The sequence below is a fragment of the Heliangelus exortis genome, chromosome Z, assembly GCF_036169615.1.
Source record: "Heliangelus exortis chromosome Z, bHelExo1.hap1, whole genome shotgun sequence".
NCBI lineage: Eukaryota > Metazoa > Chordata > Aves > Apodiformes > Trochilidae > Heliangelus > Heliangelus exortis.
In genome coordinates, this window is record NC_092454.1 from 46,759,981 (window position 1) to 46,776,051 (window position 16,071).

Below are 16,071 nucleotides of genomic sequence, written 5' to 3' on the forward strand. Positions count from 1 at the left end.
CTATGAAAGTCTCACAAGGGCAACACACTCTTTTGCATATAAAGGTTGCAGTTCACCTGAAAATAAACAATTAGCATAACAAAAAATTAACACATTTTGCTATTTGGATAGCTGTGACCCTGGCTTATTCCAGTACCATCTGAGCTGATCTCCAGCCTACCTGACTCACAACACATCCAGCATAAACTCCTCCATTTCAAGGAGGCAGAATCCATCAGGCTTCACCCAAACATCTCTCCGTACCACTGGTACACTGCTTATGCTTCTGGACTAAGCTCCATCTGGCTTTGAAAATCTTACCCAAGGCTGTGGACAAAACCATAGCTGATTTCTTGAGGCTTAAATCAAGGCCTTCATTGCTAAGATCCAACAGCCATGCCAGCAGTTGAGTAATATGACAAATATTTACTACGCACCAAAATTAAACAAGTAATAATTGTTTTGTTGGTTGTTTTTCTTTCTCTCCTGTCTAGCCAATACTTGAATGAGACCTGGTATTTATTTTTACGTGACTTGAAAGAGCTGTTTACAACAGAGAGACAAAACCCACCCCTCCGAGGAAGGTTGTACCAGGTTTCAAGTTATCTGTCATTAAGAATTAGAAAGATTTAAGATGGGAAAAGTATCTTCAGTCAAAGAAATGGGCTAACTGCTATGTTTTTACTTCCCAAAAGCTTGCATGAATCTCTCTCTCAGTTTGGCTCCTATAGAAACTGCCTGTCCTACAATTTTTAACAATTTAACGTACTAACAGAAAACCAGCCAAACGTACCAAATTTTCAATGAAAAACATGTGAAACAGTAACACTGTTTCAAATCCCAGTTATAAATCATCTGGGTCTGCAAAAAAAAATTATACTCTTCAGCAAGACCTAGCTACAGTTTTGTTTGTAATTAAGCCTGAAACCAGGAAAATTTCATCTTATTTTGTTACAGAATTGTGCAATAGCACACTGTAATTTAAAGTTTCATGTATATTTTCATCCTACTTCCCCTCATGAAGAAAAAAAAAGCCAAAAAACTTCTTTAATGGTATTCTTCCCGAAGAATGATCATAGTAATAAATAAAGCACAAGCACTGTCAGAACCATGACAAAAATATGTTTACATAATTTACATGTGCATCAGAATGCCTACAGTAGCACATTCTTTGGCTTCTTGACCATGTCCTTTTTGTCTGTGTAATTAAAACACCTCACTTGGTTGGAATCACGGTGGCAATACTTCACTGCTGTAATTCTTGCTTTTTTTAATCAGACAGCAGCTCTTTAATCTTGCAAGGGCAGAGTCTATTTATAAATAAAGAACTGCATTCACAATGAGCCAAGGTACAAAAAGCTTTGGGAGAGACTGAGTTACAACCATTATTATTTTCTTTTAAGCCTCTGGGCACAAACCAAATCTCTGATTACCACTCTCACACTTGAATAATTTCTCATCTTAAGCATTAAATACAGCACATGGGTTGAGAACCTGGGACAAAATTGAGACATACTCTGTTTTAAACTGTGCACCAAGCCACTGTTAAGATCTTTGCAACTTAAAATAAAACCTTACCACCTTCTAAGCAGCCTCCAAGGATGTTCCAGGTCGATGGTAATTCTTCATGAGCAACAGCCATCACCAAATCATTATCCAGGGACTGAAGATCTTTTATCCTTAGCCCAAATTTATCCAGCAACATCGTGTGGCTAGCTGCAGTGACACATTCTGCATGATCGACCAGAAAACGAGACAACTTGCAAGACAGATTTTCTCTGTAAGTGACAGGACAGCTACCAAGGACCACAGGTGAGTATCCACTTGTGTACATTAGCACAGAGACTGAAACTGCCTCTTGGCATCCATGGCCTGTAATTATGAAGTACATTGATTAGTAACACTATCTTTGTTATATTAGTTTTTCCTCATTCCCCCACACCTCTAAGAACTGTGACTACTCACCCAGAATTACTGTGTTCTTACAAATTACATCTATCTGGTGTAATGCATGCACCAACCACTTCTGGTGATAAACATGAATTGGGAGGACTACAGTCCTCCCAATTATACTGACATAATTAATTCAAGAACTAGTTTTCTAGGTGGAGGTTCATTGACCACAATGGAAAGAAGAGGTAACCATATCAGGAGGAAATTCCACAAATCAAATGCCTGGAAGTTGTTGGATGAGAATTAAGAAAAACGAGACACTCATGAAAAGAGTGGCAGAGTGACCCACAACACAAACTCCTAGTAACGTATCTATTTATTCACATCAATTTTGTCACTGGAAAATCAATTCTCTAAAGGGAGTGGAAGGCCCGATATGCAGAATGGACCCACTACATACGTATGTCTGCACCTTCCCTGGGGCCCAGGGTAATGATGTAAAGAGGAAGCTTCTTTCCATAGTACAGCACTCAGATCATTATCCCCTTTTGATCTTTCATACAGGCAGTGAAAAAGTAGTGAGAAGCCCAAAGGCAATGAAAAAGGCTTGCAGGGCCTTGGGATGACTGGTCAAAAGGTTCAGGAGCACAAGTCATGTTCTCTTCAATCATTCCATTTATGGGAATGATGGGTTAAGCAATATGAGCCAGCAGATCAATGCCTGGCTCTGAACCTGGTGCAACCAGCAGAACTTTGGGTTCTTTGACCATGTCTTAATTTACAGGACACCAGGCCTGCTGTCAACAGGCAGGGAAAGCTTGTCTTGCAGGGGGAAAAGGATTCAAGGGCAAGAGTTATCAGGGCTCACTGAGAGAGCTTTCAGGGAGTTTTGCAGGGGGTGGGGATGTAACTGGGGTTGCTGGAGAGGCAGCTGGCTGTAGCAGCTCAGCACTTCTGGAGCAGTGTGCTCCTATTTTGGAGAACCAGAAGGCCTGTCACCCCTAAAGGGTGAAAAGAACACAGGTAACTCCCTCTCTGAAGTGCTTATTTGCCAAGAGGTGCAGCAAGGAGAATGAAGAGGCAGAGCTGGAGATGTGTGAGCAGTCACGGGGCCGCGGTCTCATTGCAGTTCCTGAGACGTGATGGGACAGCTCAGGTGCCTGGAACACTGCTGTGGATGGAGATGTCCCTTCCTAGGAAAGACAGAGCAGGAGGATAGGGTGGTGGAGTTGCAAGGTTGAGAGCTTGTGTGTAAGGCCTAAGGGCTGACACAGGAGACAGACACTGCTGTGGGTGTTTATTCCGGGCCACCTGGTCAGGATGGGGAAGCTGTTGAGGCCTTTTACAGAGAGCTGAGAGTCACCTCACAGTCACCTTGGGTCTCACAAGGGACTTCAGTCACCCTGATACCTGCTGGGAAGGACACACACACAGCCCAGCATGCACAGTACAGGAGATTCCTCCAGTGTACTCAGGACAATTCTTTTACTCAGGTTTTGGAGAGGGGAACTGCTGGGCCTGGTACTGACAAAAAAAAAAGGGAACTGGTGGGGGACATTAAGGCTGGGGGCAGCCTTGGCCGTAGTGATCAAGAGAAGATACGGGATCATGGGTGGTATGCACCAAACAGTAAAGGGAACTGCAGCCTTGTATTTGAAGATGGATAACTTTGACTTCTTAAAGAAAATGCTTGGAGAAATCCCATTGGTTTGGGCTCTGGAAGTTAGAGAGATGGTTGATATTCCTCCACGCTCAGGATCGGTGCAACCCTGAGAGCAATCAGGCAAAGGAAACAGGAGACCTGCATGGCTGAGCAAAGAGCTTCTGAAAAAGCTCTAGTGGAAGAAGGAAGTTTACAGTATGTGGAAGAAGGAACTAACACTTGGGAAGATTACAAGGATGCTACCAGTCTGTGGGGAGTACCTACCCAGTGACTCCACATAGGCCAAACCCCAGAAACTTTTAACTAATGCAGGTGTTATGCTTCTGGCAGACTTCATTAAATCCTGTATAAGCTCTCTAAGTTACAGCTGGAACCCTCAAAGTCCATGGGAGTTTGTCTGACAAACCTCTTAAGCACCTCATGTATTCCTCCTTTTCCTTTGCCATACATCTACAAGAGCTGCAAGCTGTACCTCTCACTGGAGAGCTAATCATGACTATGGTGCAAACTATGTGTAACTATGGGTGCAAATCTAAATTTCCAAAAATATCCCCGAACAACTGCAAGCATATATGCAGTCCACTACCTGCAGAAGGAGGCATGTACTGACCACATCTGCAGTTGTTTTTGAAGTGTTCTGTGTTCACTTATGTTTAATTTGGCCAGTACAAGACAACACTAACATCACCAGATCTCTATACCTTACACTAACATCACCAGACCTATATACCTTACACTTTCTTTTCATCTGTTCATGGCTTCTCCTGGGAGCAGGCTGAGGATTAAGTGTTGCCTGTAGCTTCATGTTCTTATTCCTAGTGCAGAAGTAATAATTTAATGTCTTGAAGTGTCATTTCAGGACTCAAAAAGCTTTGCTACCCTGGAATAAGCCCAGCATTGCATTTTCTCCAGTTGTAATCCATGACAGTCATTTACAATTTACAGGATCAAAGGAGCTCCCTTATTTACAGCAGTGTTGTTTACCTTTTTATACTCAGCAGCTATTTTCAGACTCTGAATCCCCTTTAGAAAACAAGAACAAACAACAAGGCGATCCTATTGCACAGGTACATCATGTCCATAGCCACCCACTCACACAAATGAAAAGGTCACAAAGCACACCAGGCAGCCAGGTTTTATGTTACATTCATGAGGAGGACAGTGTCAAGGCAGAGAGCCAGCTGGGAGGCAACGTAAGACCATGCTGTTTGCAGTGAAGTACCCCCAGAACAGTTTGCAAGGCACTTCTGCAGTGTGTACAGCTCTAGCAGAGCTCTGAGATTTGCACACCTTCACGTAAGTGTCTTGCAAGCCAGGCTGATAGCTGCACCTATCACCTAGCTCAGACAAAAACATGACTTTTGCAGGTGTTAGGATGCTTGGATGTGAACAGTTGTGGTATAAATTTAAGCCACATTAAAAATTATGCTACCCCTGAAGACTGCACTTTAATGCTCACCAACTATGCACACCCAGCAACAACGTCTGTGCTTGATACTGCAGTGGTGTGGATCGCTACAAAAGGCAGGATCACCTAGAGTCAATCGAACTTAGTCTGGATCCTAATGGCCACTATTCAGTTCCTGCATTTCCTCCACTACAGAGCCATAAAACAGAGTTATACCAAACCTCCAGTTCTGCCCAGCTTTGAAATGGGATGGGATATAGCAGAGAGATGAGAAAAATGAAAAACATAAACAGGAGCTAGCACTCACCTGGAACAATGGACCGAAGAGCATTGTCACTAACTCGCTCAGCAAACATTATATGCCTCTTCAGGGATCCATCATAAACAAAGTAGAACTCAGCATCTTCTGGGAGGTAAATGCCTTTGTCAAATTTTGCACATATCACCACCTGTCCCTAAAAAAAGTGTTTTCAGAAGCATCCAGTAAATATCTCATATCCAACAAAACCATTGATCTAATTCATACGTAAGTTTATTAAAATCTTTTCAACTCCAGTATACAGATGCTGTGATCCAATGACAAAGTTGCTGTTAGAAAATAAACTGGGTTTATGTCTGCACAAGCAGAGGTGATTTTAAAAACTGCCTTCCAAATAATGTGTTTCAACTAATTCCTTTTATCCTGACCCACATAAATAGAGCCTTTTATTTGAAAAGTATCAGAATAAACCAGCCAGTGAACATAAGTGACTTGCTGTTTACAAAAGCATGCTTTGTGTTAAAAAAAAAAAAAAAAAAAAAAAAAGTTCAAAAGTACTTGAAATTATCTTAGACTCAGTTTACAAAACAAAAGCACTGATGCAATTCTACAACTGACTACGTTATTCTCAAACAATATGAGTTCCCAGATATCTGTCCAGGCATTTCTTTATAGTAAACAGAAAGCAACCAGCCAAGAAAAATCTATCATACAATAGCTTCAAAAAAGAACAGGAAAGGGATTGGAAAAGCAGCAAACAATAACAAATGTCTGACATGTCTGAGGGAGGAAATTTACATGAAGCTGCATTTCCTCAAAGAGGGGGGGGATAGTGTGATCAACGATAATCCCTGGCTGCCACACGTTTTTCTAAATAAGACAGAACTGGCCCAGCAACATGCAGAAATGGTGTTTTCTGGAAAACACAAAGCAGAAGAACATCTTCTCAAATTCACACCTCTAAACAATACCTGCCCTGCCTCCATTCCAAACACTTACCTCAGCACTGACACCATCAGCTCCATAAACAAATCTGGTAAAAACTTGCACCTCAGCACAACATGGCAGCATGGAAATTTCCATGGCTCAAAACCACAGTTATGCCCTTGACTGTCCTGACAAGCATCCAGCTGTCATCCTTGTTCATCATACGGCAAACATACATTGCTGTCCCCTGCAACATATTATCTTCACCTGCATTCCCTAAAAACATCTTTTCTTGACACCTGCAACAATGCAAACCCTGCATTTGATTTCCTCTTAAATACAGGCAAGTCCATTGAACAAGAGGTGAAGAGGCAAAAACTAGTTTCAGAAACTTAAATTTTCCTTAAATAGAATTGTTCCTATAAGGAGAGATGTAGACAACACTAGGAGCCCAGTATCAAGATCAAACGTGCCTGTCGTCCCCAGAAACTGATTACAAACCCCTTCTTACATACCACTGAACTCTGCAGATGCTAGAATTGCTGCCATAAAAGGTGTCCCATCAAGGGTGCTCTCCCATTCCTTCTCAAAGCTGCTAAGATACAGTGAAATAGCACTGTAATTAGCATGCTGTTAATTTCCCCTGTGTGAAGTCAACTTTCTTACCAGAACTATTTAAATTTTTGTTTTCTTCAAACAAAGATCACCTGCAGTCCATTCTAGGAAACACATAGGTAGAAAATTACTCTGAGAAAGCGATGCATGTTGTGAACCTCCTCCAGAATCTGCAACTGGAAGAGACAGAAGAATTCATCCAGGTCCTGATACAGACCAGAATGCAGCCTTTCACAGTGGAGAAAGAGGAAGAGGAGATGAGGGAAAAGTCTGCCAGTTTATTTAGTTCTTTTCACTGTTTTTGGATGTACAACTGTCCTGGCTTGGGCCGGAATACAAATTATTTTCTGTCCTGTAATACTGCTTTCAGCTGAGTCTCTTCTTGGTAGCTGAACTGGATGAAATTAAGCTTCTCAGTCATTGTCTGCTTCTAGAACTGATAACGCTTGATGTTTATCACCATGACAGCTAGAGAATAGAATGCAGAACCAAGGCCACTGCTTGGTTCTGAGGAACATCTTATGCGCTGGAAAGAGAAAGGGAGTAAAGGGGTCACACGTGCAATGCCCCTTTAGGGAGAAGTGGATAAGACAGGTGATCAAAATTGACCAGAGTATTCCGTCCTATACGTGTCATACTCGGTATAAATCTGAGGGGTCAAGTCCCTTCAGCTCTTCCCGCCTTCTTTAGCATCCTGGGAGGATTCTGTCCATTTGTCTGCCTGTGGTCCTGATCCCTGCCAGCCTGAATCTGTGTGTTCCTGCCTCCAGCTCCCAACTGCTGCTGACTCCAGGAGCCCAACCTGGACTTTCCCAGGGCTGCCCTGCAGCCTCGGTGGTGATGTGAGAGTTACTGGGGGGAGGAGGGCAGAAACGCGGCATTGTTTTTTCTGTATTTTTGTATACACGTAATTATTTTTCCTTCTTTATCATTACTGTTTCATTACAGGTGTGTAGTTTAGTTTCCAACCAATAAGTCTCTCTCCCTTATTCTCTCTCCTTTCCTTATCAGGGAGGGGAAGGGGATTGATTGAGAGCATCTGTCATCAGTTAATTGCCAGCCCAGCATTAAACCCTAACGATGACCTTGCCTTTAGCTGCATTTAAATGCAGACCACTCAGAGCACTGACATCCCTATGCTATTACTTCTGCAAACAGGCATTACACCATTTTCTTGAGAGCTGCCAAGTCTTACTAGCAATGACTGTACATTTCTTCCACAATCAACACATTGAAGAACTTTGGGCCAAAAACTTCTAAGGATGATACACCCCAGTATTTTCACATGAAGGTCTGGGGATGCAAATGTTGCAGAGAACTTTATTAGGAAAAAAAAAAAAAAAAAAAAAGAAAAAAAGCCCCAGAATTTAGGGTGTCCCAGGTGATGGAAGAACAGCCTGGGAAGAATAGTGCACAGTGTTCAAAAATGTATATATTGTTAAGGAAAAAAAATTTCAGTGCCACATCTGCTTTGGTCAAACACACTTCTTGGCGAGGTGGCTGATGGCCCAAGCCTGAAAGTTTTTAAGAAGCATTTGGACAATGCAGTTAACAATATGCTTTAGCTTTTCATCAGCCCCAAACTGGTCAAGCAGGTGGACTAGATGACCATTGTAGGTCCCTTCCAACTGAAACTGTCTGGTCTAATCTAGTAATTTTTTGTAGGAGCTGTTAAAGCTCTGTGTTAGAAAAGTGCAACAGAGTTTCAGAAACACGTATGAACTTGATCTCTACCTTCTTCACATACAACCAAATAATCTTCCCTACGCAGAAACCCAGAAGCTATGCATGAGCCATTTATGAAAAGGGCTTATTTTATTAACTTAAATCTAAGGGATAATTTATATCTTTCTATTACACCCATTCTCTGCAGAAGCATTTATTTCCTCTCTTCCTTAGGCAAGGCCAGGCCAGCCCAGGGAGCAGGCTGCAGCAGGAACTACCTGAGCAGATCTTTCCTCTGCTGACAGATGAACTCAGGAAACAACAGAAGTGGGAGCAATGCCAGCTCCATCATTCTCCTTCTCTCATAGCAGGGCTCACAGGATGGAGGGAAGTGGGCTGTATTCTGCAGCAAGACTCAGTAATGTATTCCTCCACCTACAGTGATGCCTCCCTGCTCCACAAAGCTTTCCCAGAAGCTTTCTTAGAGATGCTCTCTTGTAACAAAGCTTCTGGCAGAGCACAATTTCTAAGTCCAGACTCTCAATCACAACATATCCACTAGACAATTACAGTTAAATAGTGGAGGTAAACAACAGCAAAAAAGAGTTCCATGAGAAATTCAAACTCACAGAAAACATTTGTTCAGCATCACTTTCACCACCTGGGAAAGATACTTGACCACGGCCTCCCACACCATTCTGCAACACACAACAAAAGCTTCATCTCAGCTCTGCAAAAGGCCTCTGACATTGACTTATCACTAAAGCATAAAGTGACTGAAATTGTGGTTATCAGCATTTCAAAGGAGGTAATGAGGTCCTAATTCGTTTAGTACTACAAAAGAACAAAAACAACAGAAGCAAATTATAATATATGCTCTACCTGAAACAGGGACACTGTGCTCCTACAGGGCAATATTTGTTCTTAGCTCATTCCAGACACTGAAGCTGGAAACACATCCCAACTGGCACATTTTTTTCTCAATATAGAACTAATTTAAGCTTAACACTTATCCTCTAAGTATCAAAACCTAAACTAGTTAAGTAACACAGGCACCTCATCTTTGGAAAAACAGGCAGGTGGCCTGAGGAAAGGGTAGCTGTGAGAGTGTGGACCCAGGGGATGCTGCTGGACCAAATTCTTGACAATCCACCAGTTGCTAGGTTTCTTGGACATTATTTTCACAGGTTCAATTTCTCTAATGACAGCCCAATGTCTCTTGTACTCTTTCCTTTTTTCTAAAAAGTCTATTTATATCATCACAAAGTTGGAAAAATACAACAGGGAGTTCCACATTTATTTCTATGTGTAGGTATGCTTAAGCATGCTTCTTGAGGTCCATGTTGACCTCAGAGTTCAATCCCCATTTAATCAAAGCAAGGGAAAGGATGTGCCACTTCATACAGTGTTGATTCTGATCAACTTCAGAAAAAGAAAATGTTAATGTTAAAGAACACTTACTGAGACCAGCCAGCCATAACTTACTTAGATTTACACCTGAGTGGCTCAAAACAAGTACTCAGCTCTACCAAAACATCACAGGGACACTCAGGAACTGGAGATCTTAAAACACCATCCAGGCTTGCAACAGCAGAGAACTTCAGGCAGCCACATAAACACCTCTGACCGCAAAAACATAGCAAAAGTTGTACAGAAGAAAAAGAGCAGGGAAGAAATCCTCAGTGCACAGGAGCCAGGAGGAGTTTTGCTACTAATGTTATGAGACCCAAGACTATCATTGCAATCTTCGCAACAAAAAAATCAAGAGCATGGGAGGATTGGGGAAAGGAGGTCGCAGTTAAGGGGCATTAAGAGAGAAGCCAACACAACTCTAAAAGCATTAAATCTGCAGCTGAGCAAGTGTTTGGCAGCTTTGACCTCTCTGGGATTCATAAAGGAAAGCACACTTTTTATCACCAGTTAAACCATTGCCCTGGTACTGTAGCCAAGGAGGAGATCAGGGAAGGTTTGTTTTTAACAGGATTTCTTGATCTTAGAACCACAGAATCATAGAAAGTTAGGGGCTGGAAGGGACCTCAAAAGATCATTGAGTCCAACCCCCCCTGACAGAGCAGGGTCACCTATAGAAGGTCACATAGGAATGTGTCGACGTGGGTTTTGAATGTCTCCAGGGAAGGAGACTCCACAATTTGCCTGGACAGACTGTTCCAGAGCCCTGTCATCCTCACTGTGAAAAAAATTTCCCTCATATTTATATGGGACCTCCAATGTTTAAGTTTATATCCATTGCCTCTTGTCTTATCATTGGGCATAATTGAGAAGAGCCTGGCACCATCCTCCTGGCTCTCTCCTTCACGTATTTATAAACCTTATGAGGTCACTCCTCATTCTCCTCTTCTCCAAGCTGAACAGATCCAGCTCCATCAGCCTTTCCTCGTAAGAGAGTGTTTCCACTCCCTTAGCCATCTTTGTGGCTCTGTGCTGGACCCTTTCAAGCAGCTCCTGGTCCTTCTGGAACTGAGGGGCCCAGAACTGGACACAATATTACAGTTGTGGCCTCACCAGGGCAGAGTAGAGGGGGAGCAGAACCTCTCTCGACCAACTAACCACCCCCTTCTAATGCACCCCAGGATGCCATTGGCCTTCTTGGCCACCAGGGCACATTGCTGGCTCACGGTCACCCTTCCATCCACCAGCACCCACAGCTCCCCTTCCCCTTCACTGCTCAGTCCCCAGCCTGTACTGGTACTTGGGTTTGTTCCCAGCCAGATGCAAGATTCTGCACTTGACTTTGTTGTAATTCATTAGATTTTTCCCTGCCCAGCTCCCCAGCCTGTCCCTCTGAATGGCAGCACAGCCTTCTGGGGTGTCAGCCACCCCTCCCAGCTTTGTGCCATCAGCAAACTTGCTGAGAAGACACTCTGTCCCAGCATCAAGGTCACTAATAGAGATGTTGAACAGGACTGGACCCAGCACTGATCCTTGGGGGACTCCACTAGTCACAGGTCTCCAGCTGGACTCTGCACTACTGATCACCACTCTTTGGGCTCTGTTGTGTTGTTCTTAATTCATCTTGCTGCAGATTCTTCTGTCCCACATTTTGTGAGCTTGCTGGGAGCAATGGGAGACTGTGTACAAAGCCTTGCTAAGGTCAAGGCAGACTACATCCCCTGCTCTCCCTGAATCTACCCATTCAGCTACCATATCACAGAAAGCTATCAGACCAGTCAAGCATGATTTCCCCTTGGTAAATTCAAGGATAACCTACTCCAGATAACCTTCTTCTCATCCATGTGCTTAGAGATGCCCTCCAGAACAAGTTGCTCCATCCTTTTTCCAGGGATGGAGGTGAGGCTGACTGGTCTGTACTTGCCTGGATCTTCCTTCACGCCCTTTTTGAAGACTGGATTGGCTTTCCTCCAGTCCTCAGGCACCTCTCCTGTTAGCCATGATCTTTCAAAATTGATGGAGAGTGGTAGAATGATAACATCACCCAGCTCCCTCAACACTCTTGTCTGTGCATCCCCTCAGGGCCCATGGACTTGTGTACATTCAATTTGCATAACTGATCTCTAATCCAACCTTCACTGACCAGTGGTGAGTCTTCCCTCCTCCAGGTTTTTTTCCTTTATGTCTAGGGTCTGGAGTTCACAAGGTCCTATGAATAAAGACTGAAGCAAAGAAGGCATTTAGTAACTCTTCCTTCTCTGCACCCCCTGTTATCAGGACTCCCACCCCATTCAGCAGTGGGCCCACATTTTTCCTAGTCTTCCTTTTACTGCTCATATATTTAGAAAGCTCTTCTTGTTTGCTTTTACTTCCTCTGCTAGTTTGAATTCTAAGAGGGCTTTGGCCTTTCTTGTTGCCTTCCTGCATGCTCTAACAACATCCCTATCGTGCTCCCAGTCCTTTCTTCCATGAGCTGTGAATTTTTTTCCACAAGACTTTCTTCAAAAGTTCTTTGTTGATCCACGAATCTCTTACTACTTCTAGCTGATTTTCTTACTCAAGACAATGCACCTATCTTGGGCTTGAAGGAAGTGATATTTAAAAACTGAACAACTTCCTTGGGCTCCCTTCCCTTCCAGAGTCCCACGGGATTCCTGCAAGTAGATCCTTAAAGATTCTTCCCGTGGAAGTCCAGGGTTGTAGTCCTACTTACAGCCCTTCGTCTTCCTTGTAAAACACTAAACTCCACCATGTCATGCAAGGCTCCACTGTCAGCAAGGCTATTTAAAACCTTAATATCCCAAACCAAACCTCCTCTATTCATTAGTACAAGGTCCAGCAGTGCACCTCTCTTCATTAGCTCTTCAACCAGCTGCATCAGAAAGTTATCATCAGTGCACTGCAAGAGCCTTTATGGCTGGCTGTATGGGCTTTCCAACAAATATCAGGGTGACTGAAGTCACTCGAGTACTAAAGAGTGTGATCTAGTGGCTACTTACAGTTGAGGGTAGAAGGCCTCATCAGCACCTTCTTCTCGGGTTGGTGGTCTATAGTAGACACGCACATCAGTTTCACCCCCACTTGCATGACCCCTTAATTCTTACCCACAAGCTTTCAACCCATTCTACCTCTCCCATGGACAGAACTCAGCACGTTCCAGTTGCTCTCACACATGAGGAGCAACACCACCACCTCTCCCTGTTAATCTGTCTTTCCCAAATAGTGCATGGCCATCCATGACAGCATTCCAGTCATGGGAGCTGTCCCACCACATTTCAGTGACTGCAATTACAGCACAGCCATGCAACTGAATGCAGATCTCTAACTCCTCCTGCTTATTCCCCATACTCCATGCATTGGTATATATAAGCATTTCAGAGAGGGAGTCAGGCAATTAGTTTTCATTTTTGGTATTTGACCATTTCCAGACACTTTCATGTCTAATTAACCTATTATTATTCGCTAGTATTGAGCCCTGTGTTTTTGTTGTCCCAATGTATATATCTCACCATTTCTCACCTTGAGTGGGATGGCAGAATAAAGGCTCATCTCTAGTGACCCTGGTTTTATCTCCTTCCCCTCTTTGAGCACAGTTTAAAGCCCTCTCAATGAGGGCTGCTAAATCCTGTGCAAAGATCCTTTTCCCAATGCTGAGGTACGTGTACCCCATCTCTTGCCAGATCTGTGCATGCTTTCAGTGTAACCAAACAGGTTTTTCAGCCACATGTTTTCCTTTGGTTTCTCTGGGCATTTGAGAGCTGACTAGGTCGGGCATGCAGCAGCAAGTTCCCCCAAGCCCCACATCCTGGGCTGGAATCAGCAAAGAGCAGACTTCCTACAGTCTCCAGAGAAGAGCTCCCACATCTAGCCATGCTCTGATGCTCTTCTGCGTCCCACTGAGGGGCTGAGGGCTTCTCATGAGGAGAAGAGGGGAAAGGAGGCAGAAAATTCTCATGGCTGAGGCATGGAGCCTCCCAGCCAGGCAGGGTGGGCCAGTGGGTGACCATGGCACTTCCAGTGTGCTGCAAGTCACTCCTCATCCTACCAAGTAAGTTAACCTCAGAAGTTAGCCCTTAACCTGAACGGAGCTTCTTCCTCTTCAAGTTCATTTAGGTAACAACATCTTTTTCACCAGCAACTTGCCCCAGTAAAAAAAAGTGCAACTCAAAAAGACCTTTACAGGTTTCCAGATCCAGGAGATCACACTGGCTAACACTTAAACTCCAGTGATTGCTTCCTACCCTTGCATACACAGCCTGGATAATTCTATTTTCCCTACTGTCTCTTACCATAAAAATAATGCATTCTAAAGTAAGCTAAAATGTCTTTAACAAACTGTACAACAACCTTGATAGCTTCAGAAATAATATTTTATCCAGCCCTTTCAAAAATATTATCTGTAAATTCAAAGGTACAAACCAACACCACATGCTCTAAGAAAAATATCTGTATATCTGCAGGGGTAAATATCTGCAGAAAAATACCCTCAGGGATAGGAAAAAAAGGCTTCTTGTTTCCAAAATGCAGGTCCCAACACCTCAAAGTAAATGCTAAACCCCAAATATTGCTAGGAATTACAGGGTTTTTTTTTTTCCTCCATCTTTCTATTTTAAGGTGAGCCGTTTAAATATATTTTAGTTGTACTTAGATGAGAATAGTCACAAGATACTTTCCCAGAGCAGCCATACAGTTTTAATGACCTTTGGTGCAAATTTGGCTACAACAAGCAATCCTACAAAAAAGATGATAAAAAGCAGTAAGGAAATTTAAAATAAACACAAAACAACAATACCAAGGAAAAAGTTATAAAAAAGCCTTTCTAATGCTCAGTGATTTTTTACAGCGTCCACCAGGTAATTCTTGTCATCAGATTGCTGTAAAGGTCGTCATGGACTTGTTTAAGAAAGAATGTCTTCTAATTGGATGGAATGCAATGGGATTCAAGGCTGAACACACAATGAAACAGAAATTACACTCAGCAATGGAAAGCAGTAACAAAACAAAAAATAGGAGATAGAAGTTTAACATCTCTCTATAAGCATTAGTGTTGTAACTGTATAACAAAAAATAGGGTGCAGTTGTTTTTTTTTTTAGGTGCACCTAAACAAAAATAGGGTGCAGTTTTTTTTCTTCAACTGAATGACTTAAAAGGAGAAGCAACTGAGTATAATAAATGTCTTTTCTATCCAGAGTAGCAGAACAAGAATAACTTCACAAACAAACTGGAGAAAAGGTACATGATGATGTGAGCATATTTACTACTGCACATTGCCCAAAAGCTTAAATATATATTTTTATAAAAATTTAATATGTACATATAGTTGCTTTGAGTAGAGCCAGCCCCTTGATGACCTCCACTGCAAAGCTACTAACACCCCAAGAAGGTCACTCATTTTCACCAGGTAAATCACTGATCTTCAGCCTCCACACCGTGCACAAGACACTGCCTGCACACAGCAAACTCGCCACAGCACATCCTCCAAACATAAGCTTTACACACCAAATATTTGTATGTACTTACTCAGAATGAGGCAGCTTTGTAAGAAATGCAGAGGAAACATTTATGCAGACACCTCTGGGCAAAAGTAAGAAGCATCTCCCCCACATTCACTTAAGGTGAGACAGCACAAGGGAAGCCTGCTGACTAGCAGCTGAGTCAGCTCTCTGTTCTTGTCCAAAGAGCAAGAAAAAAGGGCTCAGCTGCCACTTGCATCCCAGAATATAATCTGAAAGATGCTTCAGGCAAGGTCCCAGCACAACCTTGAAGAGAAAAGCACTAAGAGAAAGAATAATTTCTTAATGAAAGACTGATAAACTGCCCTCTTTTGGTATGAAATACCAGGAAGTTCATCACTTCAGTTTAGATGAAATGCCTTTTGAAAAGGAAAAGTAAGTGGTGGTAGAAGATATTGCCACCTTTTTGCCTGCTAAATAGCCCAAATAAACTGGAAAAAGCAGAGCATTTTGTTAGAGTCAACTATGACAGTACTCTCTAAAGCTAAAAAGAAAAAGAAGGATGAAAGAGATCTTGACAAGTCAGCCAGCTGACTCCCTGCCCCAAGACAGGATCAATACTGCCCAAGTTATTCCTCAACAACAGTTTTTGTCCACCCTGTTCTGAAAGCTCCCACTGCATTGTCACCTAACACACAGCACTGGGAACTTCTTCCCACCCAAAAAATTCCCTACCTGGTTCTGCAACTGCTACTTATTTTGGATTTTTTAAGGACCTAAAAAGTCTTTGGCTTTGAT

The 16,071-nt window shown here is 42.8% G+C and overlaps 1 protein-coding gene across 11 annotated transcripts in view; it reads right to left on the reverse strand.

Annotated features, from left to right (window-relative positions):
* Positions 1 to 16,071, reverse strand: part of ARHGEF28 (Rho guanine nucleotide exchange factor 28) — a 127,616-nt gene that overhangs the window by 92,395 nt on the left and 19,150 nt on the right. For 9 of the 11 annotated variants that reach the window (XR_011723155.1, XM_071729976.1, XM_071729978.1 and 6 more), the window contains exons 3-4: positions 5,251 to 5,398; positions 1,558 to 1,851 (exon numbers count right to left, since the gene is read on the reverse strand). Coding sequence is in view for 10 of the 11 variants with exons in the window: in XM_071729976.1 (XP_071586077.1) it covers positions 1,558 to 1,851; positions 5,251 to 5,398 (442 nt within the window). In the remaining variant the exon portion in view is untranslated. The remainder of the gene's footprint in view (positions 1 to 1,557; positions 1,852 to 5,250; positions 5,399 to 16,071) is intronic. The other 2 variants (XM_071729975.1, XM_071729981.1) reach the window with 2 other exon arrangements.